This window comes from Chlorocebus sabaeus, chromosome 16 (genome assembly GCF_047675955.1).
Source record: "Chlorocebus sabaeus isolate Y175 chromosome 16, mChlSab1.0.hap1, whole genome shotgun sequence".
Lineage (NCBI taxonomy): Eukaryota > Metazoa > Chordata > Mammalia > Primates > Cercopithecidae > Chlorocebus > Chlorocebus sabaeus.
In genome coordinates this window covers 75,837,105-75,864,755 of record NC_132919.1, presented here as the reverse complement: position 1 = coordinate 75,864,755, position 27,651 = coordinate 75,837,105, and the positions used below count along the sequence as shown (strand labels likewise).

Sequence of the window (27,651 nt, the reverse complement as noted above, 5' to 3'; positions counted from 1 at the left end):
CAGAGTGGCGTCAACTAGCTAATCAGAGGGTGAGGGATGTGGCTGGCCAATCAGAGTGAAGGAGTTGACTAGCCAATCAGAGCATGAGTGAGTCCACTGACCAACCAGAGGGTGAGGGATATGGCTGGCCAATGAGAGAGTGAAGAAGTTACCTGGCCTGGCTGAATTCCACACCCCCTAGAACAGGTGGAGGCAAGGTGGGCAGGTCTGTTCTGGAAGGGAAGGTGCAAGCAGCACATTCCCCCCGACACACACACTCTCCGGGAACTCTGCTGGTCCCAGCAGCCCCTCCCCAGTGTCTTCCCCAGTGTCCTATCCCCAGAGCCCAAGCCCATCTGCCGTGAGAAGCCTGAAGTTAGCCTTACACCCCTGGCTTCCCAGCAAACTCCCGGGAGAAGCCTCCTCAGCAGAGGCGGGGGGCCAGGAGGAGAGGAGTCCCCCACACCTTTCTCCCCAAGCTGAGAGGACATGCCCACGAAGCCAGCCCTCGTTTCCAACACGGAGCCCCAGGTCCTGGCCTCCCTGTGCTGACCTGGGAATAAGTAGGCTTGTGTGTCTGCAGATGACTTCACAGTGGACACACACGTGCACACACGCTCTCAGAACACCTCTGGATGGATAGACAGACACGTGCACAGCTGGTGACAGTGTTTGCTCACCTTTGTACTGTTTATGACAGACGGGAATGTGTTACCATTTTGAAAAATTCTAGCAAAATAAAAGGCTTATATTGCACACAGCACAAGTGATTTACGTAAGAACAAATAGGCACGATGTTCCCACATGGAATGGTAAACATTCAAACGCCGCGAGGAAGAGGAGGCCGGGCTCACCCCGCCCAGATTGGTCCTCACTGGGCCTCACCAAAACTCTGCCACCGCCTCAAGCTCCCAGGAGCTTCCTTAACCTTTGAATCAATAAGGAGACCTCGGGGTGGGGCAGGGAGGAAAACGATCAAGCTACGAGAGGCCGCCACCTTCCCCAGCACAGCTCTCAAGACTCGGGAAGGGCCCCCAAACCCCAAACGGGGCTGTTTACTGCTTCCACATGTTGCACAGACCCTGGGAACCCTTCTCCTGCGGCCGCCTCAACTGTCCATCTGCATAATGGTGGGCGTGCCCCAGCTTTTGTGGTCTAAGGGGACTCAGGTGTGTGCTGGCCATCCCTGTTCTCACCTATCTCTCCCTGGGACCTGCAGTGGGCCTGGGCCTGCAAGCTGAGCCCCTCCCAACCTGGGGTTCTGCCCTCTGTTTAACAAGTCTGCATCCCAAACTCCAGGCCCAGCCCTGCGCCACCCCAGGCAGCCCGGGTCCCTGTGGTCAAGAAGTCCCCTCAGCCAGGCCCCCTTTGAAGCAAGCAAGGAGTGGCCCCAAACTCCTCCACCACGGCATGACACCCCCATGCCACCCTTCTGGGACTTCCATCTCTGCCAGCTCAGTGTGCCCACCAGGGCACTCACAATGGCATACCTCCCCCAGGTTGCTGCAGAGAGGAAGGGTCAGGGGCCAGAAGCAGCAGAGCCTGTGCCAGGACAAGGACAGAGACCTGGGCACCTGCTCTCCCCAGAAGCGTTCAGTGAAAAGTACCTGGCAGGCTTGAAAACAAGGGAGCGGACGGAGGGGCACATCTGGCTGGCTCAGCTCCTCGCCCCCCCACACCTGTAAGTCAGAGGGAGCTCTTGGGCCCTCTCAGCCTCTTCTCCACCAAGCTGGCCCTCCAGGGAGAGTGGACAGAACGAGGCCAGGGAAGCCTTGGCCTGAAATGGCATCTCTCTGGTGCTAGGTGATCTGGGTGGGTCCCTCTGCCGCTCTGGGCCTCAGTCTCCCCCTCTGTAAAATGGATAAAGGGTAGCCATTGAGTAGGGCCACTGTGGGACTGGAGAGCAGCATGGAGCCCAGCCCCACGGCATTTAACAGACACCTACTTTTCTCCCAGGTCCTTAGGAATGAGGGTAGCAGCGGCTCATGAGCCTGCTGGGGGAGGGGTGAGTTCAGGCCACACCCTTGAGGCGCCCCCACCCAACTCTGCCACTCAGCCTGGGCCACCTGGGCACTTCCTCTTTCTGGACTGGTTCTTCTCATCTCTAAGAGGCAGTTGAACCAGTTAGTCCCTAATGAGCCTGCCGGGGCAGGGGAGCCTCCCCAAATATCTACGGAGAAACCTGAGCTGGGTTCTTGGCTCTGCCCCCAACCCCTTGTCACCCCCAGGGCTGCTTTCTGGCCAGGACCCCAGCCAGACCCAGGGAAGGGATTCCCAGACTCTCAAGGGGCCCTGGCCCTGACAGCCCAATCCCAGGAGGTGCAAAGGGAAACCCAGCCCCCTCTCACCTCCCTCCCACCTGCTGGGGGCTCAGATGACCACAGAGTGGGGGGCTCAGGCTGAGGGTCCGGGCGGCTGAGAGCAGGAGGGCTCCGCTGAATGCCTCTGAGGCACAGGAGCCCCAGGCCAGGGCCATGGACCAGCCGAAGCTGATGCGGACGCCCTGCACGTGCTGTGGGCCGTACTGCCGCGCCGTCTCCGCGAAGGCCAGGTGCGAGTAGCTGATGTAGATGCTGACCCCTGCCAGGGTCAGGACACCTGGGGGAGAGATGGGGCGGGCAGCTGCTCCGTGTCTGCTCCAGCGGGCCCAGGCCCAGGTGGTCCTGCAGATACCGCCTCAGCATCCCCGCCCCGCTGGCATTCAGGCAGAGCTGCAGGCAGCACACCACCCTTCCTGTCCTGGTTAGCCTTGCCTGGCTATCAACCTGGCCCCCAGACACCTACTCCTGCTTGGGGTCAGACAGGACCCCAAGGTAGTCAACTGCATTTGGGGGAGTGGAGCTTTAAGAGGCTCCAATTCAGTCCTCAAACCCCAGAGACCTCATCCCACAAAGCCTCTGCAAACAGTGCCGCCTGCCCCTCAACATGGTTCCCACTCACATAACTGCCCCCACACACCCTGTACCCTCCATGGCCCCCAGCACACACACGCACATGCACACACGCATGTACACGTACACATTCGCACACATTCGCACACAGCCAGCCATGGCCTCTGCTGGCAGCAGGGTTGCCCAGTGCTCTGAGCAGAGTGAGCCCCTGCCCTGCCCCCCCGCCTCCTCTTCCTCACACCTTCGCCCTCCCTACCTCTGGGGCTAACATCCCCTCCGACTCTCCTTCCAGAGCCCCCCTGTCCGCCCAGCTCTGAGTTTCGGGCCCTTTCTCAGGGGAGGATGCCTGCCCTGGGCCCTCCTCGCTCCTCCCTCCCACTCTCCACGTGGTCAAAGCTGTTGTCAAAGGAATGAAGCCAAGCTTTGCACAGGGTGGCAGGCACCAGGTTTCATCCAGCAGTTCAGGGTCCAGCGAAGAGCTGGGCAGGGGACTCAGCCCATGCCTTATTTTCTTGTCCGCTGGGCTTGAAGGAACCAGCCTGGAGTGCCACCCGCTTCCCACAGCTTCAGGCTGATGAGAAAGCCTGTCCTTGGTGCCGACTGTAGGGAATGTTAGCCAGGGGGGCAGGTGGCCCTGATTTCCCCACAGGCACTTCCTGGGCGCACAGGGTCCCCTCTGGGCACTGCCCAGCCAAAAGAAGGCCACTGACCCAAGCTGACGTTCAGGGCCAGGTCTGGATCTCACTGGTGCCCAGTGAAGGGGCACAACCCAGCCTGGTCTTCTGTGATTCCCCCTGGGAAGAGTGGGAAGAAGATGCCATGGGGAGGCCGGGGGAGGGAGGACATATAGGAGCCTGCCCGGCTGGGCAGTGTAGCAACAGAAATTATGGATTTACTTTGGGGAGGAATGTGAAGCCAAATTGAATGAAGCAGGCCCTGGGAGAAGCAGGGGTGGGGGTCAGCCCCCAGCAGCGGGTTTGACTGCGCGGCAGGAGGTGCCTGTCTCTGCCTGCAACACTGGCCTCAGCTGCAGCCCAAGGCCCCACTTCCTGGCAGGCCGCCCCACCAGCTGAGCACTCTCCAAGCACCAGCTGCCTCCTGTAGACTGGCCGAGGACACGGCCTTTCTCCCAAAATGAAGGCGAAGAGTAAGTTCCCACGCTGGGACCTGAAGTGCCTTCCGACTCCCTGGTGAGGGGGCCTGGGCTCAGCTCCTGGCAGACCTCTCTCTCAGCCTCCCGCCTCCTAAAGGAGGCTTCCGCAGCTGGCACCTGCAGCCTCAAGCTGGGAAACTCTAGGGACTGTGTCACCGTGGGCCCTGTCGGTCCTCCAGGCCCCCCATGATCCTGTCTCAGGGAAGGGCACCCAATCCGTCTGGGGTGCTCCATCTCCCTCCCGCTCCTTGCAGTGCTAGTGAGGGGTGAGGGCTGAGCTGACCCTAGGCAGGTGCCCTTGGTGTGACATCCTGAGAGCCCTCTGTGCTTCGGCCCACAGCTGACCCTCATTCTAGGAGTGGAGGCCCCTTCTGCCTGGGGAGGCTGGAGTCGCAGTGGAACCCCTACCCATCCACCAGCTACCTCCAGCCCCTCCGCCTCCTAGCCAGTGCCTTCGATCCCAGGCACAATGCAGAGGGTCCATGTCCCTGTAAGTTCTTCCTGTTACAATCCCGACCCAATCATTCCTGTCACTGTCTCCTGGTTACAATCCCAACCCAATCATTTCTGTCACTGTCTCCCGGTTACAATCCCAATCCGATTACTCCCGTCGCTGGCCCCGAAGGTCCTCGTGATTGGATTTTGAACACTCACAGATGGGCGCCAGGGTCCGGTCATTCGGATTCTTCCTGATTTCATCGTCTAGAGGAGACCTTGACTTCAATGTTGCTCTCATGTGGCCTGTGATCAATGCCAGGGCTGCTGGCTTCCCCAATCTCTGCACCCAGCCGGGCCTCCTCAGTGGCAGAGGCCTCCCAGAGAAGCAGAGAGGGTGCCCCCAGCCCTGGACGGTCCGCTCCTTGTGGCCACGGCCTTGACAGTGGAGCTGGCCTGAGACACCAGGCCTGGCTCAGGCCTGGCCTTGGTTGACAGGGGCGGCTGAGGACAGACCGTCTGGAGCCCCCAGTCTACCTTCCACAACAGCTAGCGCTGGGCAGTCGGTGGAAACTGAGGAGACAGCACAGCGGGATTGGAGCCCAGGCCCTCGTCCCTCTCCAGGCCTCAGATTTCTCACCTGCAGCTGGGACTGAGGAGCTTCGGAGGAGCACTTGGCCAGCACTCGGCATGTAGTCAGAGCTGGAGCCATGTCAGCGGATGGGTAGTTACCGGTTACAGTCTCAGCTTGTGCTGGGGTCAGAGCTGAGGCCTCTGGTGCCCCGTTGCACCTGCCTTCATGCCTGGCCCTGCCTCCTCTGTGCCAAACCCCTGAGCCCTTGCTTCTCCCACCAGGACAGTGTGGGAAGGAGAAGGTGTGGTAAGGGGCTGGCCCCAGGTCCCCCAGCATGATCTGAGCCAGCAAAGCAGGTCCTGGGGTTGCCCTGTAGGCCCTCATCACCCCCTCTCCCCGCCATCAAGAAGCTTGGACCCTGGGGCTCCTCCCTGTCCCAGGCTCTGACCCACAACCAGAAGCCCTGCTCCTATCACGGTGCTATGGTTTGGTGTCCCAGCCCAAATCGCATGTGAAATGGTAATCCCCAGTGTTGGAGGTGGGGCCTGGAGGGAGGTGACTGGATCATGGCGATGGCTTCTCTTGAATGGGTTAGCACCATTTCCCTTGGTGCTGTTCTCTGGATCGTGAGTGAGTGCTGAGATCTGGTTGTTTAAAAGTATGTAGCACCGAGCTGGGTGCAGTGGTTCACGCCTGTAATCCTGGCACTTAGGGAGGCTGAGGCAGGTGGATTATCTGAGGTCAGGAGTTTGAGATCAGCCTGACCAACATGGAGAGACCCTGTCTCTACCCAAAATACAAAATTAGCCGGGTGTGGTGGCACATGCCTGTAATCCCAGCTACTCAGGAGGCTGAGGCAGGAGAATCGCTTGAACCCGGGAGGCAGAGGTTGCAGTGAGCCGAGATCATGCGATTGCACTCCAGCCTGGGCAACAAGAGCAAAACTCCATCTCAAAAAAAAGGAAAAAAAAAGCACCTCCCTACTCTCTTCCTCCTGTCCCAGCCATGTGAAATGCTGGCTCCCTGGCTTGGCCTTCCACACATGATTGTCATTTTCCTGAGGCCTCCCCAGAAGCAAAGCAGATGCCAGCGTCATGCTTCCTCTACAGTGTGCAGAACCATGAGCCGATTAAACCTCTTTATAAGCCCAGCTAATTTTTGTATTTTTAGTAAAGATGGGGTTTCACCATGTTGGTCAGGCTGGTCTTGAACTCCTGACGTCAGATGATCCACCCACCTCAGCCTCCCAAAGTGCTGGGATTACAGGCATGAGCCACCGTGCCCAGCCTAAACCTCTTTTCTTTATAAATTACTCAGTCTCAGGCATTTCTTTATAGCAATGTGAGAACAAATACACATGGGTACCTTCTGGAACCACAGGGAGCTGCCTGCCATGGCTTCATCACCAGGCTCAGCACCCGCCCAGAGGGAAGCAGGGGACGAGGGCCACAGTAGAGGCAGCACCCCACTCCCGGGACCTGTGGCCCAGCTCCCATCTTTGGAGCCACTCTCCCAGGGCCCCAGACTCACCCCCCAGCAGGAAGTAGCAGCCGGTGAAGAGCAATAGAGGCGCGCTCTGGGCCAGGGAGCTGAGCAGGCCGCAGATCCAGCCGCACACGAGAAGGACCAGGCTCAGGGGCAGGACCACCATGACTGCTCGGTGCAGCACTGCAGGAGAGGGGGCTCAGGTGAGAATTCTGGCCCAGGTAGGCCCTTCAGCGCTTGTCTGCCAGAGGACAGTGACATGGTACTTCATCTTCTCAGGAAAAGCGGCTGACGCCCATCTCCGTGAAAACCACTGGACCTTCCCAGTGGCCCCCTCTCGCCCTGGCAGGGGCTTCCTAAGGCCGGGAGAAGGAGGCGTTCCCAGAACCCTCCCAACCCCCATCCCCAGGTCTCACATGTCCCCCAACCCGCCAGGTGGAAGGTGCCAGTCAGGTAGACAGCAGGCCATCTGGAAGAACCGAGTCCTAAATGGGGAGCCAGGAGTCTGCAGGGCCCACAGGATCCAGCCACGCTCGGAGCTGCCTGCTTCCCCAACAACAAAGGGATGAGCCTTCGCCACTGAGAGGGAAACTGAGACAGGGGAAAACAGGACAGGCTGGGAGCCGGGCACCTGTGGTTAGGCACAGTAGCACAGCACTGGGACAGGTCTGTGTGGAAACGTCCTCTTGGAGATGCAGGGGCGGTGGAAGCAGTGCTGTGGGATGGGGATGGGGATGGCTGGAATCCAGCCTTGCTTGAATATTTGGAAAGGATAAGGAGGTGGCCCCACCCAGGACTCACAGACGAGGTGCTGCACCGAGGTGGAGACGTCCAGGCTCTCACTGGCGAAAGGGTCAACCAGCGGGATGCAGCTGTTCTGCCCTGGGAAACAGAGGCCTCGAAGCCTAGGGCCTGGATGCCGTGAGGCACCCAGCAGCCTAACTGAGCCCAGGGGACCCCCCGGCACCACAGGGCTCTGCCAGCTTCTCTCTCATGCTGAAACTGGGGGCTGGGACTCCAGGTGGGATGAAAGGCCCAAGACCTTTCGCCTTGTTTATTTTCACATGCAAGTTATGCCTGCACAGATGCATTTTTAAAATTTCAAACGCTCCATGGAGGCTCCCTCAGAGTCCCTCAGGCAGGGGTCCTTGTAATGCATTTGTGTGTGGAACTCAGGCTTTCCTTTGGATCAGGAAAAAGGTGTGTGCAAAACGGGTTCCTGGGAAACCCTGCTCCAGAATCTTCCTGACTCGTGTCATGTGGGCGTACATACTGTCTGGTTCTCACACGCGTGCAGAGCCACCTGCATAGGCACATGCGTGTGCACACCTGTACACAGGTGCAAGTCAGGAGGTCTTTGTAGCACAGTTAGGCACAGTCTATTGGATGGATGAACACACGGCTCCTAACTCCTCCCCAGTTGCACTGAGGAAGCCACCAGCACACGCGCACCACCCACACTTGCACTCACTCATATACATGCCCACACACTCTCACATGCACATACATGCACACTAACATGCTCACACACACTCATATTCACATGCACACACAACTACACACACTCACACATTCATGTTTACATACACAGCCAGGTGCTCACACGTGTCTATGTTCAGCACACGCACACATATTCAGATGCGCACACACGCTCACTCACACTCAGACCTCCCTGCCATGCCAGCCGCCTGTGCAGGGGAAGCTCCCCAGGCGCCCGCAGCTCCTGAGGAGGGAGCTGGGGGGAATGGAGGGGGCCCTGTGGACCCTCCAGCCTCCTCTCTCCCTGTGCTCTGAAGCCTCTGCACACATTTGGAACCCCTGTCCCCGCCGCATCAGGAGGTGTGGGGTGAGCAGCTCTGACGGTGCCTGACAGGGAGGGGGACAAGGGGCTGCAAGGCCCAAACCCCGGGGAGGGCGATCAAGAAACAACCCCTGGTGACTTGGATGAGGCCCCCCAGCTACACACCTGGAGGCTTCCCTCCCGGACCCTCGCCCCACAGCCCCCTCCTCCGGCTGTGAGGGGCCCTGAACAGGGCTCCCTCCCTCCTGTAGCCCCTGGACTGTCAGTTTTGGGGGGAGACGGAGGGTGATGGGGAGGGAGCTGAGAGACACCCTGGGGCAGAGCGGGATGCAAGGGAGGGGTCCTGGGAAGGGGTCTGGCGGGGCGACACGGGCGGGGCGGGGTTGGGGGGTGTCGGAGGGAAGAGGTCGCCGAGGGAGGAGGGCCGGCGGGGTGGCTGGTTACCTTCGCAGATGCGCCAGAGCCCCGAGTGCGAGGAGAGCAGCTCTGCGCGCCCGGGCCCGGCGCTGCCATTGCCGGCGTCCGCCACCTCCAGGATGTACCAGTAGTCGCTGGCGACCGCGGCGGCCAGGAGCGCGAAGCTGAGCAGCGCACCGAGGGCGGCGGCCAGGAGCAGCACACGCAGCCGGGCCATGGGGGCGGCCGGCGGGGCGGGTGGGGACGGGTCGGGGGTAGCGGGGCCCGGGGGGTGGCGGGGGACGCGCGGAGCCGGGAGCCGGGGGGCGGGCGCGGCGGCGCTCGAGGCTCTTCTGGGCACGTCCCCGGTCCTGCCCGCGCACTGGCCTCGCGGGCCCCCTGGGGTCGCAGGGAGCTCGCCCCTGGGAGAAAGGAGAGGAAGTCGGGAGCCGCGCGGCGAACCCGGGACCTGGGCTCCAATCCCAGCGTCCCCATGTGCCCTGGGCACGTTGCTTAATCTCCCCGAACCCCGGCATTTCAGCAGCCAAATGGGATGCGCCTGTCTGGCCGGGCTGTGCAGGGCTTGGGAGGAGGAGGGAGGGTCTGCCAGAGACAGACCCCAGGAGGATGGCCGGCTGGGAAGCAGGACCACCCACCCGCGCTCCTGGAAGCATAGGAGCCTGGCACGGGCTGGCCCTGGGGTCCTGTATCAGTCCTGAGGACCAACCAGACGGCAAGTGTAGTGCGTGGGCCCCGCGGCTGGGCCGGGGGCTGAGGAAGGAAAAAACCTTGCTTTGGATTCGCTCATAATTACAAATGCCCCCTCCAGCAAGGCCGGCCTCTGCCTAGCCAGCCACTCACGGAGCAAACAGGCAGAAAGACTCTTCTAAGACAGGCGTCAGGTGCCAGTAGGGGTGGGAGGCAGAGGAGCCGCAGAGAGGCACCCCCTCCCCCCACCCAGGAGTAGCCCCATGAGCAACCCCGCGTAGGAAGCCACGCAGGTGGAAGGGACAGGCCAGGCAGCCATCAGTAAGGTCTGGGGTTAAATCTTAAACGAAGGGGAGACTTCCTCTGGGTCGCCACACAGAGCAGGGCAGAGCCTGAACAGAGGGGGTCAGAGGTCTGAGGACATCCTCTCGCATGGTGGCCCTTGGAGGTGAAGCCAAGGCTGTCTTCTTGGGGTGTTTTGGCCATGCTTTCCTCCGCTAGGCTCTTGTTGGTTTGAGGAATATAGTCAGGAAGGGAAAACCAGCCTAGCAGTTATGGAAACAATATTTCAAAGGGAGTTCAGACAGAGTGACAGAATGGCTCAGGTATTTTGTAGCTGTCCTCACACCTGAGTGCCAAAGACTGCCTTGCTGCTCGTGGGTGGCTCTGGGGTTTTCCAGCCCCTTTGGAGCTGGGGCTTCCCTGACCACAGCCCCTCTCTGGGAGCCGTATGGCATCCGGCAGCCCTGTTCTCTAGGGGTGGGGATAGCTTGTTAGGTCTGGAAGGTGAATGAACTCAACAGGTGCTCAGAGAGTAGCAGCTGCCATGAAGGCAGAGGTGATAGGGATGGGGGGTGGGGCCTCGTGCCCTCCCTAAACTCACTACAGCTGGGGAAAGAACAGTGCGTAATGAAAACTCGTGGTGCTGACACTGACCCCACAATAAAGCGATATAACAAGAATCAATATTGCTTTGTTTGGGTCAGCGCCTTTGTGCGTGCGAAAGGTACGCATTGACTGTGTGGGGGGAACAGAGGAGCCCCATTTGGGCTGCGTGCTCCACGTGTGTCCTCCCGTTCTCTTCTACTTATTTTTTTAGAGACAGGGTCTCCCTATGTTGACCAGGCTGGTCTCGAACTCCAGGGTTCAAGTGATCCTCCTGCCTCGGCTTCCCAAAGTGCTGGGATTATAGGCGTGACCCACTGCGCCCAGCTTCCCCTTCTCTTTAGCTGAGAGCTGGTTTGAGAAGATCTGTTATTGCGCCCACATAAAGCTTACATAGGGCCAAATGTGGTGGAATGAGCCACCTGTGGTCTCAGCCACTTGGGAGGCCAAGGTGGGAGGATGGCTTGAACCCAGGCAGGAGGTTGAGGCTGCAGTGAGCTGTGGCTGTGATCAATAGAGTGAGACCCTATCTTTAAAAATCGAAAAAAGACCAGGTGTAGTGGCTCAGGCTTGTAACACTTAACACCACTGTTATTTAGAGGGAGATTTCGGCCGGGTGCAGTGGCTCACGCCTATAATCCCAGCACTTTGGGAGGCCGAGGTGGGCTGATCATGAGGTCAGGAATTCAAGACCAGCCTGACCAACATGGTGAAACCCCGTCTCTACTAAAAATACAAGAATTAGCTGGGCCTGGTGGTGTGCGCCTGTGGTCCCAGCTATTTGAGAGGCTGAGGCAGAAGAATCACTTGAACTCAGGAGGCAGAGGTTACAGTGAGCTGAGATGGTGCCCCTGCACTCCAGCCTGGATGATAGAGCGAGACTCTGTCTCAAAAAATATATATATAAAATAAAAAGACCAGGCGCGGTGGCTCATGCCTGTAATCTCAGCACTTTAGGAGGCCAAGGCAGGTGGATCACTTGAGGTCAGGAGTTTGATACCAGCCTGGCCAACATGGTGAAACCCTGTTTCTACTAAAATTACAAAAATTAGCCAGGCGTGGTGGCTCACGCCTACAATCCCAGTTACTCAGGAGCCTGAGGCAGAAGAATCGCTTGAACCCGGGAGACGGAGGTTGCAGTGAGCCGAGATCACACCACTGCACTCCAGCCTGGGCAAAAGAGCAAGACTCCATCTAAAAAAAAAAAAAACGTAACGCAGCTGTTATCTAGAAGGAGGTTTCGGCCGGGTGCAGTGGCTCACACCTGTAATCTCAGCACTTTGGGAGGCCAAGGCAGGCGGATCATGAGGTCAGGAGATCGAGACCATCCTGGCTAACACAGTGAAACCCTGTCTCTACTAAAAATACAAAAATTAGCCGGGCATGGTGGTGGGCGCCTGTAGTCCCAGCAACTCAGGAAGCTGAGGGAGGAGAACTGCATGAACCCGGGAGGCGGAGGTTGCAGTGAGCCGAGACAGCACCACTGCACTCCAGCCTGGGCAACAGAGCGAGACTCCATCTGAAAAGAAAAAAAAAAAAGAAGAAGGAGGTTTCAGCATCACAGAGCCGCGTCTCTGCAGAATGGACACGTGTTTCACTCATGCTGCAGTGCTAGGAGACAGCCTTGTTAGCAATCCATACCGCATCTGCATGAGAAAGCCTGGGTTCAGCGTTTCCAACCCTAGATGTGCAGCTGGAACCACTGATTACATTGTCCCCGAGGCAGCAGGCACCAGCCTTCGAGGGGCTACTTTGATGAATTCTGCTAGTATATGTCCCTTGAAATGGACCCAAATTATACCCTAGCCCAGTATGAAAAGGCACTGCTTTAGAACAACCCATTATTTTTCATTATTCATCATTCTTTCATCAGCTTGGAGCTCCAAGCTTGTCTCTAGGCTGTCAGGCCTCTTCCAAGCCAGCATCAGACTCCTATCACTGAAATCAGTGCCAAATGGGCTTTTGATGGACGAAATTCCAGTTATAAGTGACAAAAAACGATGTGGCATCCAAACCTCTTCTTTTTTTTTTTTTTTTCCCCCAGAGGTGAGGTCTTGCTCTGTTGCCCAGGTTAGAGTGGTACAGTGGTGTAGCGGTGTGATCGCGGCTCAATGCAACCTCAACTTCCTAGCACGAGTGTTTCTCACACCTCAGCCTCCAGAGTAGCTGGGATCAGAGACATGTCACAGCATTCCCAGGTAATTTTTTAAATTATTATTTTGGTAGAGACAGAGTCTTGCTTTGTTACCCAGGCTGGTCTCAAACTCCTGGCCTCCAGCAGTATTCCCACCTCAGCTTCCCAAAGTGCTGGGATTACAGGTGTGAGCTACTGCACCCTGCCTCTCTTATTTTTATTTTATTGATTGATTTTTTTTTTTTTTTTTTTTTTTTTAAGACAGTGTCTCATTCTGTTGCCCAGGCTGGAGTGCAGTGGCATGATCTTGACTCATTACAACCTCTGCGTCCCAGGTTCAAGCAATTCTCCTGCTTCAGCCTCCTGAGTAGCTGGAACAATAAGCACCCACCACCATGCCCGGCTAATTTTTTTTGTATTTAGTGGAGGCTGGGTTTCACCATGTTGGTCAGGCTGATTTCGAACTCCTAACCTCAGATGATCACCCACCTCAGCCTCCCAAAGTGCTAGGATTACAGGCATGAGCCACCGCACCCGGCCCTGCCTCTTCTTGTAAACCCATATGTAACTACCTGGAGCCAGCAGCTGGAGGACCAGCAGGCCTGGCCCTTGTGATGCCAGCGGGCAGAGCCCTCTGCTCCAGGCTGATGACACCATCTGCCACCTCCCCCACAGGGCTGGGGAAGCAGCTGGAGCCGTGGCTGAGTCACTGTTGGAGCAGCTCAGTGCCACCTTTGCTGCAACTGATTTCACTGCATTGACAAACATCCCCCCACAGAAAATGAACCTTGCTGAGTTTTCCTGTCCAACCGGTCAATTCATTCACTCAGGGCATTAGGAAGCTAATCCCCCCGGTAGACTCAAAGCCACTGTTTGAGTCAAAACCCCACATTCTAAAGGCTCTTACATGGTTGGGGCCATAGGTTAGAACCATGCACCTTTTCACTTTTCGTTGACAGTGTTATTGTTTGTGAGATGTGGTCATGATTGGGAGGCAGCCGAAGAGCGAGGAGGTCTCATCCCCAAGCACAACTCCCAGGCCTGTGAGGGGCTCAGCACGGTCACCCAGGCTTCCCCAGCACCTGCCCGGCGATCCTGGCAGCCCAACAGGGTTCCACTCTCAGGGAGGCAGGCAGGCGCCTCCAAGGCCACACGGGGTTGCTAAGGGACAAGCTTCTCGGGCAGCCGTGCTTTGGGCACTGCAGCATCTGCCCAGCATCCCGGATGGTGGCTGGAAATGATATTCTGGAGAAATAACTTCCTCAAAGGGAAATGAGTTTGTATTTTCTAGAGTGAAAGTTCCTCCCCAGACAAAGCTGAGACCTGCACTGGCTTTGAGAGACTAAATGTCTTGCTGGGAGGCTTTGACTCACTGGGTAACGTGGAATGGGCAGTGCCTTAGGCTGCAGGGCTTCTCCGGCATCATCCCGGAACCAGCCTGTGCTTCCCCACATCGCAGAGCGCACCTGCAGTGCCCGTTCCGTTCTGTTCCGTTCCTTCCGGTCTGTGCATCCTCCCCTTCCCTTCCTGGTCCCACTGGCAGCCTGCCACCTATGCCAGGACAAACAGCTGCATAGGGATGCCCTTTCCTGTTGCCATCCAGGGCAGAGCTCACTGTCTTCTCGGTACTTCTGCAGACACCAGCCACACATGTGCAGACGTGCATGGCTATTTGCTGACCTGTCTTCCCACCGTTCAGAGAACAAAAACCCGGGGAACTCACTGCAAGAGTTGTTCGTGGGCTTCAATTCCTGGACCTGGCACCTGGCACACTGTAGGTGCACAAGCAAATACCTGAGTGAACGAATGGATGTCACCCCTTTGGGGATCACGTGGAAACCCCGGAAGGGAAGGTCCCAGTTTGGGCCCATCCAGCTGAAAACAGGTGTAAATAATGTAGGCTAAGCCCAGCGGAGAGAAAATCTGCAGCTTAGTTGGTCCTTTGTTGAGCTAGATTCAGCTGAGTCAGGAAATCCTTCGTGATGGCAAGATAGGCCCGGGGCAAGCTGGGCCGCACAACTCACCCTCTCAACACAGACCTTGGATGTTGAAAGTGAATACAGTGCACTGTCCTCACAACAGCAGAAAGGAGGGGAACGGAATCGGGACCACCTGTACTAGCCTTACAACTTCCTGTGAATTTACATTTCAACGTCAAAGGTTACAATGTACAGCGAGGATCTGTGGAAGCCTTGGGGAGGCAGGTGTCAGTTCCATGACAGCCTTTCTGACAAAGCTGTCTGAAAATGGAATAGGGGTGCTTTAAAGACAGCCCTCCCTCCCTAGAATCAGACAGCCGACCACAGCCACCCCCACAAGCCGACAGTGTCCTTCATCAGTGAGGGCCCAGGCTGCCTGGGTTCAAATCCCAGCCCTAAAAGTTACTTATTCTACTGTCTTGGATGAGTTATTTCATTTCTACAAGTTTTCATTTCTGCGTTAAAAAATGGTAGCTATGGCTGGGCGCGGTGGCTCGAGCCTGTAATCCCAGCACTTTGGGAGGCCGAGGCGGGCGGATCACGAGGTAAGGAGATGGAGACCATCCTGGCTGACATGGTGAAACCCCGTCTCTACTAAAAAATACAAAAAACTAGCCAGGCGAGGTGGCGGGCCCCTGTAGTCCCAGCTACTTGGGAGGTTGAGGCAGGAGAATAGCGTAAACCCAGGAGGTGGAGCTTGCAGTGAGCTGAGATCCAGCCACTGCACCCCAGGCTGGGCGACAGAGAAAGACTCCGTCTCAAAAAAAAAAAAAAAAAAAAAAAAAAAAAGGTAGCTAGGCCAGGCACAGTGGCTCCCGGCCATACCAACAATCCCAAAGCAGGACAATCACTTGAGCCCAGGAGTTTGAGACCAGCCTGGGCAACAAAGTGAGATCCCATCTAAACAAAACAAAATTTTTCAATTAGCCGGGTGTGACGGCCTGCACCTGTAGTCCCAGCTATTTGGGAGGCTGAGGTGGGAGGTTCACCTGAACGCAACAATTTGAGGTTGTGGTGAGCTTTGTTCATTCCACTGCATTCCAGCCTGGGAGGGCAAGGCCTTGTCTCCAGGGGAAAAAAAAAGAAGTAGATAAAACCACATTAGACTTTATTGGCAATTGTGAGTTATTCTTTCTACATGGCGACAGCCTGCAATGGGGGCTCCAGTTTGGCTTGCTGGCCTCTTCTGGTGGCAGGCACTGCTGTCTCTACTTTCCAGGGTGGCAGTTGGCCCGAAGAGCTCTAACCTGCCATTGGAACTTCACCCACAGCTCAGAAGCCTCCATTCACAACCCTTCCCACACTCCACTCTTAGAGAACCTGGAAAACGGACACATGGACACCAATCTGAAAGAAAGTCTGAGTGGTTGCCCTCAGACAAGGGCCTATGGCTTTATTAACAGATGTTGAGGAAGCTTTCAGATGCTGGCAGCCATGAGGGTCTGGTTGGAAGAATGGCCTTTAAGGAAAAGCCATAGCAGGCGGGCTGAGAGGGGTGGCTCCCACTCAGTCCCGCCCCCAGCACAGGCAGACAGAAGCCGAGATCCACATCACCGCCTGGCGTGCAAAGGAGCTGAAGACAAAATCATTTTTTCCAGCTTCTCTACAAAGTCAATTTATAAGCAAGTTATTTAAGTGAAGTATCCATTTATAGACTGGTACAAATATCAAAAATAAGCAGCTTAGATGAGTACAGAGGCTGGAGTACGTTTTCTGCTAACAAAAACCACTGTGATATTCTCCAAGTTTAGAGGGAAAAGTCTGAGGCCAACTCAGATGTGGCAGAAATAAGTGGGTCTGAAGTGCATTTTCAGTTGTTTCTACCCGGAAGGAGCCCGGATGATACAAACAGGTGTGGGGTTCGTGGCTCTGGCGAGCGCCCAGACAACTGCGTCTCTGTTAGGATGCTCATCCTCACTGCGGCTATCTAGGCAGATGGCTGTTGGCAGGCTAGAGACGACGATGAAAAACTGACAATATTTTAAAAACCCAGTAGGGTCCACAGCAGTGTTTGAAATGACAGGCTTTTTATTTCTCAGGAACAGCTGAGATGACCTCCAGAGGTTTCCAACGAAGCTGTAACAATCCACCCTGCAGCTCTGTGACAGGGAGGAGGGCGAATCCAATCCATCATCTTACGCCAGACTTCAGCGCTGCGGGAGCTGCTGCCGCCAAAGAAAGCGGGGACCTGGGCAGACTGCATCCCTTCCCCATGTGGAGAACATGACAGATGTAAAGGTCGGGCTGACAGACACACGGCCTGCAGCAGCCCAGCCAGTCCCACACAGCATCAGGCCAAGTCATTTAAAAAGGATTCAGGCCACTGCCTTTTTCTCAGGGAGGAGCAGCCAGCATGTGCCCCGAAGCTCACTGGGCCTGTCTAATCACACAGCAGTGGCAAAGAGTATCTGCCAGACGCTTCCTATCACTCTATTCTGTCTCCAGGTCCACCTGAAGTTCACCCCGTTTCCCCAATGACTTAGAATGGCTTTGTGCTTAGTTTTAATTGTAGTTTGTGCTATTCTATGAATTAACAATTCAAACAAAATAAGAAAGACAAGTTGTGAAACAGTAGAGGAGCCGGAGACTCTGTCTCCATTCCCCTCCTCATCACACACAAGTCCACAAGTCAGGCATCTACCAAAAAAAAAAAAAAAAAAAAAAAAAAAAAGTGGCCTCTGAGGCAGCACAGGCATGACAGATGAGAAGCCTGCAGCTCAGATTCAACAGGCACCTGCCAAGTCCACACTCAGGACTGTGTGACAGCCTCAACAACATGAGGTCCAGACACATTCAGTGTGGAAGGCTCTGCCCACGCGAACAAAGCCGTCAGCTCTAGCAAAAGGGACACCACCTTCTTCCTCCCCCACTTCTCACCTGGTAAGTCCGGGAATCAAGAAGACAAAAATGAGCCAAAAAAAAAAAAAAAGAGAGAGATAGGCAGTCACTGTTAGCAGCACGCGCTGCACAGGTAGAAGCACCTCTGGTGCCACTTTCAAGACAAAACAAGATACAGCTGAAATATCTAATTGGAAAATATTGATCTTCTCCTTTCCCAAGGCATTACTAAGGGTCCCACAGGAAAGCTGGTGGCACCAGGGAATAAACCCTGGAAGTGGTGCAACCACTCTGGGACCAGGCAGCTCCGGCCAGAGGCCTCAGTCCATGGCAGCCAGCTGCTCGATGGCACAGCGCACTTTCTTCGCAGTTTCCTCAAATTCTTTCTTCTTATTGTTGGTTTCCTTTGCCTGGAAATAAAGAATAGACACATGACACTGAAACCAGAGCTTCCCAGTCACATCCTGTAGATAGATGACAAAGGAAAAAACAATCAGGGAACACTGATAGAGCACCTAAATCAACTGGGCACTGGGCTGGGGCAGATTCCCAGCTACCTGGGACAAACATCCTGATTCAGATCAACTCCTCTAGTTTAAGCTGCCTCCTAATCATCGAATAACAGAAAACATGGACGGAGCACTTGGTATGCACCCAGCACCATTCTACCAGCTTCACTCCATTAACTGATTTATGCTCACAGTGACCCTGCGGTGGGTGCTCCCATCTCTCTACTATACAGATGAGGAAACCAAAGTCCAGCCTGAAGCAGCCACTCCAAGTACCCAGCTAGTCTAGGCAGAGCTCTGCTCTTAACCACCGCCCTATCTTTCTCCTGAAACTCCTGGAGGAAAGTCCAGAGCCTTCCTCTTCATGTCCAGTTAAACAGACCCTGGCAAACATCAGGCTTTTCCTTGAACAGAAATTCTTTTTGCTTCCAGTCCTTCCCTGAATCTGGCTTCCAATTTTTTCATTCTGCTAACAGAGCTTTCTCCTAAGGGGTAAATGACAACCACATTAGCAAATCCAGGGACCCCCTTCCCTATCATATTTTTTATTCACCCTAACTCCTCTGCTACATTAAAAAACAAAAACCTTTATTGGGTTAAATTTGTTTTCTGATAGACGTTACTTTAAAAAAATTATTTTTTTGAGACAGACTTTTGCTCTTGTTGCCCAGGCTGGAGTGCAAAGGCGTGATCTCAGCTCACTGCAACGCCTCTCGGGTTCAAGAGATTCTCCTGCCACAGCCTCCTGAGTAGCTGGGATTACAGGCATGCGCCACCATGCCTGGCTAATTTTGTATTTTTAATAGACATGGGGTTTCTCCATGTTGGTCAGGCTGGTCTTTTTTTTTTTTTTTTGAGACAGAGTCTCGCTCTGTCGCCCAGGCTGGAGTGCGGTGGCCAGATCTCGGCTCACTGCAAGCTCCACCTCCCGGGTTCACGCCATTCTCCTGCCTCAGCCTCCTGAGTAGCTGGGACTACAGGCGCCCGCCACCTCGCCCGGCTAGTTTTTTTCTATTTTTTAGTAGAGATGGGGTTTCACCGTGTTAGCCAGGATGGTCTCGATCTCCTGACCTCGTGATCCGCCCGCCTCGGCCTCCCAAAGTGCTGGGATTACAGGCTTGAGCCACCACGCCCGGCCCAGGCTGGTCTTAAACTCCCGACTTCAGGTGATCTACCCGCCTCGGCCTCCCAAAGTGCTGGGATTACAGGTGTGAGCCACCGCACCCAGCCAAAAAATTACTTTTCAATATGTACTTTATATATCCTAAGTTTTACCTCATGTATAATAATTTGTAATTTATTTTTATATACATTTATAATTTGTAAATTATTAATTGAAAGAAAATTTAATTTAAAAATAATAAATTGATAAGAAAAAAAATGGTGCACCTTTGTTTTTTTTTTTTTTAGAGACAGGGTCTCACTCTGTCCCCCAGGCTGGAATGCACTGGCAAGACCATGGCTTACTGCAGCTTTGACCTCCAAGACTCAAAGTGATCCTCCCACCCCAGCCTCCTGAGTAGTTGAGACTACAGGCACATGCCACCATGCCTGGCTAATTTTTTGTGAATTTTTTGAAGAGATGAGGTCTGGCCACATTGCCCAGGCTTGCCTCAAAACTCCTGGGCTCAATCAATCCTCCTGCTTTGGCCTCCCAAAGTGCTGGGATTCAGGCACAAACCACTGCACCTGGCCCAACAATGCACCTTGTAATGGACTGTAATGGACAACTCTGCAGTCCCAGGGAGCCTCACCTTTACTGATATGGAAAGATAACCATGGCTTTAAAAAAAAAAAAAATATATATATATATATATATATATATACACACACACACACATACATACACACACACAGATTATTCAGTTTCTTCTTCACTTTCAAAAAAGCATAAAATTAACAAAGCTCCTTTGCATACATACTATAATTTAACCACCCCAATGTGGAGATCAATATCTCCATTTTATGCATTTTCCACTAAAGGGAGGGGGGCAAAGCAAACACAAGAACTCTCACTACTGAAAAACAAAACAGGCCAGGCACAGTGGCTCACACCTGTAATCCTAGCACTTTGGGAGGCCGAGGGGGGCAGATCATGAGGTCAGGAGTTCAAGACCATCCTGGCCAACATGGTGAAACCCCGTCTCTACTAAAAATACAAAACTAAGCGGGGTGCAGTTGTGGGCGCCTGTAATCTCAGCTACTCAGGAGGTGGAGGCAGGAGAATCATTTGAACCCGGGAGGCGGAGGTTGTAGTGAGTGAGATCTCACCATTGCACTAAGTTGCTCTGTTTATTTCCACATTAAATTTATTTCCCGATCAATTTTCACATTGGTTCTAATTTATTTCATTGTTTCAAAAGCTAAGCACCGAGGCAGCAGCAGAAACAAGAATCAGCGCCCAATGCAGCGCCCTGGGTGGCCAGACCTCAGCTTCCACAGAAGCACCCTCCTGGCACCCTGGCAAGGCAGCAGACAGGGGCATCCTGCCGTCAAGTCTGGGATCTTGGGAATCCCTAGCATCACCAGCAACAGTATCCTTGTCTTCAGGATTTGTATAGCACAACACACGTGCCTGTGGTCCCAGCTGCTTGGGAGGCTAAGGTCGGAGGATCATCTGAGCCCAGAAGGTTGAGGCTGAGGTGAGCCAAGATCACACCACTGCACTCAGCCTGGGTGACAGAGTAAGACCCTGTCTCAAAAAAAAAAAAAAAAAAAAAAAAATTATTTCAGAATTAAAGTAATAAAAACAAATCCATAAAAGTATTCTGTATTCTGAATTTGGGAAAACAAAAAACAGTTCAAAATAAAAGCCAAGCAGCTTTTAAAATCTCCCCACTGTTCTCAAAGGCTGGAATGTCTCCCCTCATTCCAATCTGGCTGGGTCTATCAGGAGATGGAGACCGAGGAGTCTCCTGCGGGGGCCGAGGCCTCTACTTCTGCGTCCTGCCCCTTCAGCTCACACATCCTGGAAGTCTACTTTTCTTAATCTCATCTTCAAACAGGTGAGTCGACTTCTCACACCAGACTGCATCCTCACCCCTGTAACCCTAGAGCAGAGCACCCCGCAGCGTCCACCAGCACTTCAGGGCTTTCTGGAACTGGACTGTGTCAGATTTCAGTTGCTCTGTTTGCAATGGCAACAACCCTCTGTCTTTCTCAGCGCTCTGGGACCTGGCTTCCAGCCCACGCCTCCACATCCCCTGCTCCTCCCCTGTGCTCATGATGGTTCCAGGCACACAAGCTGCTCCTTGTCTAAAACAGGGCTTGGCAAGCCAGGGCCTGCTGGCCAAATCCATCCAGCCCGTCATGGCCTTTTTTTGTCCAGCCCACAGGCTAAGAATGCTTTTTATGTTTCTAAAAGGTTGTGAAAAACTACAACAAAAGGCAATATGCAACAGAGGCTGTAACCCACGAGGGCTAAGGGATGGTCTGTGGCACACTACAGAAAAGCTGGCTGACCTCTGACCCAGAACAAGATGATCCCCAGCCCACTTTCCAGTTTCCACGCTGCAGCTCCCACAACCTCAACCGGGTGACGAGCTCTCCCACAGCATGCTTCACCCTCTTCCCTCTTCCCGACAAAACGCTATCTTAGTCCTTAGCACTTAAAAGCCACTATATTGAGGCCAGGCGTGGTGGTTCATGCCTGTAATCCCAGCACTTTGGGAGGCCAAGGCGGGCAGATCACTTGAGGCCAAGAGTTCGAGACTGGCTCAGCCAACATGGCAAAACCCCGTCTCTACTAAAAATACAAAAGTTAGCTGGGCCTGGTGGCACATACCTATAATCCCAGCTACTTGGGAGCCTGAGGCACAAGAATCACTTGAACCTGGGAGATGGAGGTGGCAGTGAGCCAAGATCGCACCACCGCCCTCCAGCCTGGGCGACTGAGTGTCACTCTGTGTCAAATTTTTAAAAAGCCACATATAAGGACATAATTATTTTACGCTGATTTCTAAAAAGAAATACAATTTTCAAGCTGAAAAGGAACCTGAGAAACCATGGGACGGCGGGGGGTGTCTAACCTCTATTTAGCAAGGAAAGTATGACCACGACTGGCGTCACAACGTCTCCTGACTCTCCGCCCAGGGCTTTGCTACAAGGATATGGAATCCTCCATTACTTATTCTGTGTGGGGCTGCCAGACTTAGGAAATGAGAATATTCGACGCCTAGGCTGGGCGCAGTAGCTCACACCTGTAATCCCAGAGCTTTGGGAGGCCGAGGCATGCAGATCACTTGAGGTTAGGAGTTTGAGACCAGCCTGACCAACATGATGAAACCCTGTCTCTACTAAAAATACAAAAATTAGCTGGGCGTGGTGGCATGGGCCATTAATCCCAGCTACTTGGGAGGCTGAGGCAGCGTGCACTGCACTGCAGCCTGAGTGACAGAGCAAAACTCTGTCTCAAAAAAAAAAAAAAAGAAAAAGCTGGGCGTGGTGGCTCCCGCCTGTAATCCTAGCACTTTGGGAGGCCAAGATTGGCGGATCATGAGGTCAGGAGATGGAGACCATCCTGGATACCGCAGTGAAACGAAACCCCATCTCTACTAAAAATACCAAAAAAAATTAGCCGGACGTGGTGGTGGGTGCCTATAGTCCCAGCTAATCGGGAGGCTGAAGTAAGAGAATGGTGTGAACCCGGGAGGCGGAGCTTGTAGTGAGCCAAGATCGCGCCACTGCACTCCAGCCTGGGCGACAGAGTGAGACTCTGTCTTAAAAAAAAAAAAAAAAAAGGCCAGGCATGGCGGCTCATGCCTGTAATCCCAGCACTCTGGGAGGCTAAAGAGGGCAGATCACGAGGTCAGGAGTTCAAGACCTGCCTGGCCAGCTTGGTGAAACCCCGTCTCTACTAAAAATACAAAAATTAGCCAGGGATGGTGGTGCGTGCCTGTCATCTCAGCTACTTGGGAGGCTGAGGTAGGAGAATCGCTTGACCTCGGGAGGCAGAGGTTGCAGTGAGCTGAGATGGCACCACTGCACTCAAGCCTGGGTGACAGAGTGAGACTCTGTCTCAAAAAAAAAAACAATGCCCAGTTACATTTCAACTTCAGATAAATGACTAAGTTTCTAGTAAATACTGACACAAAATGTGGGATTTGCTTATACTAAAAAAGCATTCCTTGTCAATCTAAAATTCTGCCTTAACTGGAGCTCTAGTCTTCTCTGGCAAGCCTCATGCTCCACACCCTGGCTGCTCGGGAGCCACCCCTTTTGTGGACCCATGGCTTCACCTTCTGCTGTCACAATAGCCCAGCACAACTGGACAAGAGCCTGGAGGGAGTCACCTGCAGAAAACCCTTTGGGTCCTGATGGGCTGCTGCCTCTTTTTACCCGTTCCCCACATACCCTCTACTATGTGTCCCCAGACCTCTGTTCACACCACTGCCAGCACAGGAGCACGCGGCCATGTGACACCCCGTGTAGGTTTTCACTGAGGGCAGGAAGGCAATCCTAATGTTACAATGTCCCCACCAACCAAGGAACCTCAAGCTCAATACACCTTTACTAAGGGTACATGTTTTTCTGACCACACAACCCCAAGATCATACTCCAGGCGCTTTTTTTTTCTTTTTTGAGACAGAGTCTCGCTCTGTCGCCAGGCTGGAGTGTAGTGGTGCTATCTCGGCTCACTGTAACCTCTGCCTCCCAGGTTCAAGCGATTCCCCTGCCTCAGCCTCCCAAGTAGCTGGGACTACAGGTACACACCACCATGCCCAGATAAATTTTTGGATTTTTAGTAGAGACAGGGTTTCACCATGTTGGTGAGGATGGTCTCAATCTCCTGACCTCGTGATCTGCCTGCCTTAGCCTCCCAAAGTGCTGGGATTACAGGCGTGAGCCACCGCGCCAACCTTTTTTTTTTTTTTTTTTCTGAGATAGACTATTGCTCTGTCGCCCAGGCTGGTGTGCAGTGGCACGATCTTGGCTCACTGCAACCTCTGCCTCCCGGGTTTAAGAGATTATCCTGCCTTAGCCTCCCAAGTAGCTGGGATTACAAGTGCCCACCACCATGCCCAGCTAATTTGTGTATTTTTAGTAGAGATGGTGTTTCATCATGCTGCCCAGGCTGGTCTCAAATTCCTGACCTCAAGTGATCTGCCCACCTCAGCCTCCCAAAGTGCTGGGATTACAGGTGTAAGCCACCACGCGCAGCCTAATTTGTATATTTTTAGTAGAGATGGTGTTTCATCATGTTGCCCAGGCTGGTCTCAAATTCCTGACCTCAAGTCATCTGCCCGCCTCAGCCTCCCAAAGTGCTGGGATTACAGGTGTGAGCCACCACGTGCGGCCACACTCCAGGAGCTTTAAAATCACACATATATCCTAGGGGCTTTAAAAATGATTCCTAGCTGGGTATGGTAGCTCATGCCTGTAATCTCAGCACTTTGGGAGGCCAAGGCAAAAGGATCCCTTGAGCTCAGGAGTTCAAGACCAGCCTGGACAACATAGGGAACCCTCATCTCTACAAAAATAAGTAAATAAATAAATAAAGTAGGTGGGCATGGTGGGGTGTGCCTGTAGTCCCAATTACTTGGGAGGATGAGGCAGGAGGATCACTTGAGCTCAGGAGTTCGAGGCTGCAGTGAGCTATGGGGCACTACTGCACTGCAGCCCAGGTGACAGAGTGAGTCCCTGTCTCAAAAAAATAAAAACAGCCGGGTACAGTGGCTCACACCTGTAATCCCAGCACTTTGGGAGGCCGAGGTGGGCGGATCACGAGGTCAGGAGATCGAGATCATCCTGGCTAACACGGCGAAACCCTGTCTCTACTAAAAATACAAAAAAATTAGCTGGGCATGGTGGTGGGTGCCTGTAGTCCCAGCTACTAGGGAGGCTGAGGCAGAAGAATGGCTTGAACCAGGGAGGCGGAGCTTGCAGTGAGCCAAGATCATGTCACTGCACTCCAGGCTGGGTGACAGAGCAAGACTCCATCTCAAATAAATAAAAATAAAAATACTTCCTGAGTCCGGTCGTGATGGCTCACACCTGTAATCCCAGCACTCTGGGAGGCCGAGGTGGGCGGATCACCTGAGGTCAGGAGTTCAAGTTCAGTCTGGCCAACATGGCAAAACCTTGTCTCTATCAAAATACAAAAATTAGCTGGGTGTGGTGGCACATGCCTATAATCCCAGCTACTTGGGAGGCTGAAGCAGGCAAACCGCTTGAGCCCGGAAGGCAGAAGTTGCAGTGAGCCGAGATCATGCCGCTCCACTCCAGCCTGGGCAACAGTGAAACTCTGTCTCAGAGAAAAAAAAAAAAAGCCAGGTGCGGTGGCTCACACCTGTAATCACAGCACTTTGGGAGGCTGAGGTGGGCGAACCATGAGGTCAGGAGTTTGAGACCAGCCTGGCCAGCATGGTGAAACCCCATCTCTACTAAAAATTAGCTGGGTGTTGTGGCACGTGCCTGTAATCCCAGCTACTTGGGAGGCTGAGGTAGGAGAATCACTTGAACCCGAGAGTCGGAGGTTGCAGTGAGCCGAGATTGCGCCACTGCACTCCAGCCTGGGCAACAAGAGTGAAACTCCGTCTCAGAAAAAAAACAAAAAATGCTTCCTGAGGAAAACACAGAGTCCCTTTGAGGGACTAGGTAGTTTAGTGCTAAAGACATTGAACAGGGTTTGAGCAGTTCTTATTCCCAATACATACAATTTTGTTCTTGGCTCTTTCTCTGTCCAGTTTCAAAAATTCACCGAGGGTTAATTCTTCAAACTGCTTCTTGACAGAAAGGAAAGCGCAACCGGATGAATGCTTTTTATGTTCCTCTCTAGAAAAATCAAAACAGCGGAAAGGCAGTTGAAGGGATTAAAGTGGCAGTCCACTCCCAACGGGCCACCTCCCCGCGCCCTCCACAGGCACACCCTGCTCTGCCTCAGGAGCAAGACGTCAAGTCTGAAGTTGATGGCATCCGTGCTGTGCCCAAGCCACATTCCCATATGGCACCTCTTAGCACCTTCTCCTCCCTGTGGACGTCTCCCCCGACATCTGTGTGGCTAATGTATCTATTTTATCTGGACTTCTTTAGCAGTTAGTTGGAAAAGTGTTACATGGTGTAAGTTCAAAGGAATTACATGTCAAACCCCTCTAACATTCTCAAGGAACTGTTTGAAGCAATTTCATTTCACTGAAATCGTTACGTAATCCACTGTAAGGATTAAGGGCAGAGAAGGCCATTATTGCCCAGGGTTCCCCAAGGGACCCCTCTAGCTCATACTCTCATTTCCTGCTAGGGGAGTCTCCCTGCATTGCTGATTATCACCGTTACCAGAACTGTATTACAATGAAAACATGGCCACTCAAAGTCCAAAAGGACAGCCAGTTGTAACTCTAATCTGCAAATATGATAACACTTATTCATTTTCAAGACAAATATTTTCCCAGTGATTACTGGGATGCAGTACAACCACCATAGCAAACATACGAAGAAAAACACAGCTACTCTCTTCTGGCCAACAAGAAAAACAACTGGGGTGATTCTCAAGGGAAAAAAATTCAAGTTGTGGAAGCAACTGATTCGGACAGAAAAAAGGGTGAGAAAAGGTTATAGCATTACAGTGTGGAAAGACAGACATCATCTGAGTACAGAATTTCATTGTCATTAACTAGGCATCTTGAAGAAAAAAAGCCAAAACAACACTGAAGTACATGCTTTCTTTCTTTCTCTTTTTTTTTCAATTTTTTGTTTTTATGATGGAGTCTCGCTCTGTTGACCAGGCTGGAGTGCAATGGCCCGATCTCTGTTCACTGCAACCTCCGCCTCCCAGGTTCAAGCGATTCTCCCGCCTCAGCCTCCCCAGTAGCTGGGATTACAGGTGAGTGCTACCATGCCCGGCTAATTTCTGTATTTTTAGTAGAGCTGGGGTTTTGCCATGTTGGCCAGGCTGGTCTCAAACTCCTGACCTCAGGTGATCCACCCACTTCAGCCTCCCAAAGTGTGAAGTGCACACTTTCAAAGGGTAATTTTTGTGCTGTGTGGGTTATATTTCAATTAAACTTTTTAAAAAAATCTCAAGAAAAGCACTTGGACATCCCTGGCAGTTCACAGCAACAGGATCAGGCATCTTATGTGAATGAGACTTTAACATCCACCCTAAGGGCATTTTGGTCAAATGAAATTTAATCAGGTTGTAAGCATCACCAAGGCACCAGCATATAGAGAGGTATCCGTTCACAACAGCCGTTTAAGAAGCATTGAGGCTGGAAAGCAACCCTCCCATACTAAGTGTCTTCACAATTCAAATCTTTTGACAGCTCAGTTCAAAACAAAGCCCATCGTGGCTGGCCAGAGAAGACTTACATGGGGTCGTCATCCGGCTCCCAGCCTTCCAGCTCCTTGAAGCAGAAGAAACACTGGGCCAAGTCTGGCTCGTTCTCAGTGGGGCAGTGGATGAAGCCAGCCTCGGCCATCTGCAAGGGACAGCACAGCTCGTGAGTGGACTCGGCAGCCCGGAACCCCGAGCCCAGCCACGAAGGCCTCGATGGGGACAAAGCAAGGAGGGGAGGGCGGCTCAGACCCAAGGTGCCCAGCCACAGTGGCCTCGCTGGGGATAGGACGGGAAGGGGAGGGCGGCTCGTACCCCCGGGGCCCAGTCACAGTGGCCTCGCTAGAGAAAGGGTAAGACGGGTCTGGGGGACCCCAGGAGGCCGGGCAGTCTCACCCGCTCCGGGGTGCAGGCGCAGCCCTCCAAGAAGGGCCAGTTCTTGAATGTAGAGATGCGGTGGTCCTTGAGAAAGGGCTGCCAGGCAGGGGGCAACGTCGGGGCACCCATGCCGCCGCCGCCACCTCTGCCAACGAGTCCCGCGATTCAAATCTGGCGGTTAATGGCGCGCCGCGGGGCATGTCGGGAGCGCACGCCCTCTTAGGAGGTTCACCCCCCG

General features: G+C 53.7%; 2 protein-coding genes across 2 annotated transcripts; both read right to left on the bottom strand.

Annotated features, from left to right (window-relative positions):
* Positions 1-2,323: 2,323 nt before the first annotated feature.
* On the bottom strand, positions 2,324-8,952 carry TMEM235 (transmembrane protein 235). The gene is made up of 6 exons (XM_037993515.2): positions 8,763-8,952; positions 7,319-7,399; positions 7,149-7,232; positions 6,563-6,700; positions 5,112-5,160; positions 2,324-2,612 (listed from the first exon to the last, which is right to left on the bottom strand). The coding sequence occupies exons 1-6, from the start codon at positions 8,950-8,952 to the stop codon at positions 2,324-2,326; spliced, it is 831 nt and encodes a 276-aa protein (XP_037849443.2).
* A 6,816-nt stretch (positions 8,953-15,768) lies between these two features.
* On the bottom strand, positions 15,769-27,617 carry BIRC5 (baculoviral IAP repeat containing 5). Its single transcript, XM_008013083.3, has 4 exons — positions 27,432-27,617; positions 27,071-27,180; positions 25,423-25,540; positions 15,769-17,668 (listed from the first exon to the last, which is right to left on the bottom strand). Exons 1-4 carry the CDS (start codon positions 27,540-27,542, stop codon positions 17,579-17,581), a joined length of 429 nt encoding a protein of 142 aa, XP_008011274.1. The 5' UTR covers positions 27,543-27,617; the 3' UTR covers positions 15,769-17,578.
* Positions 27,618-27,651: the final 34 nt, after the last annotated feature.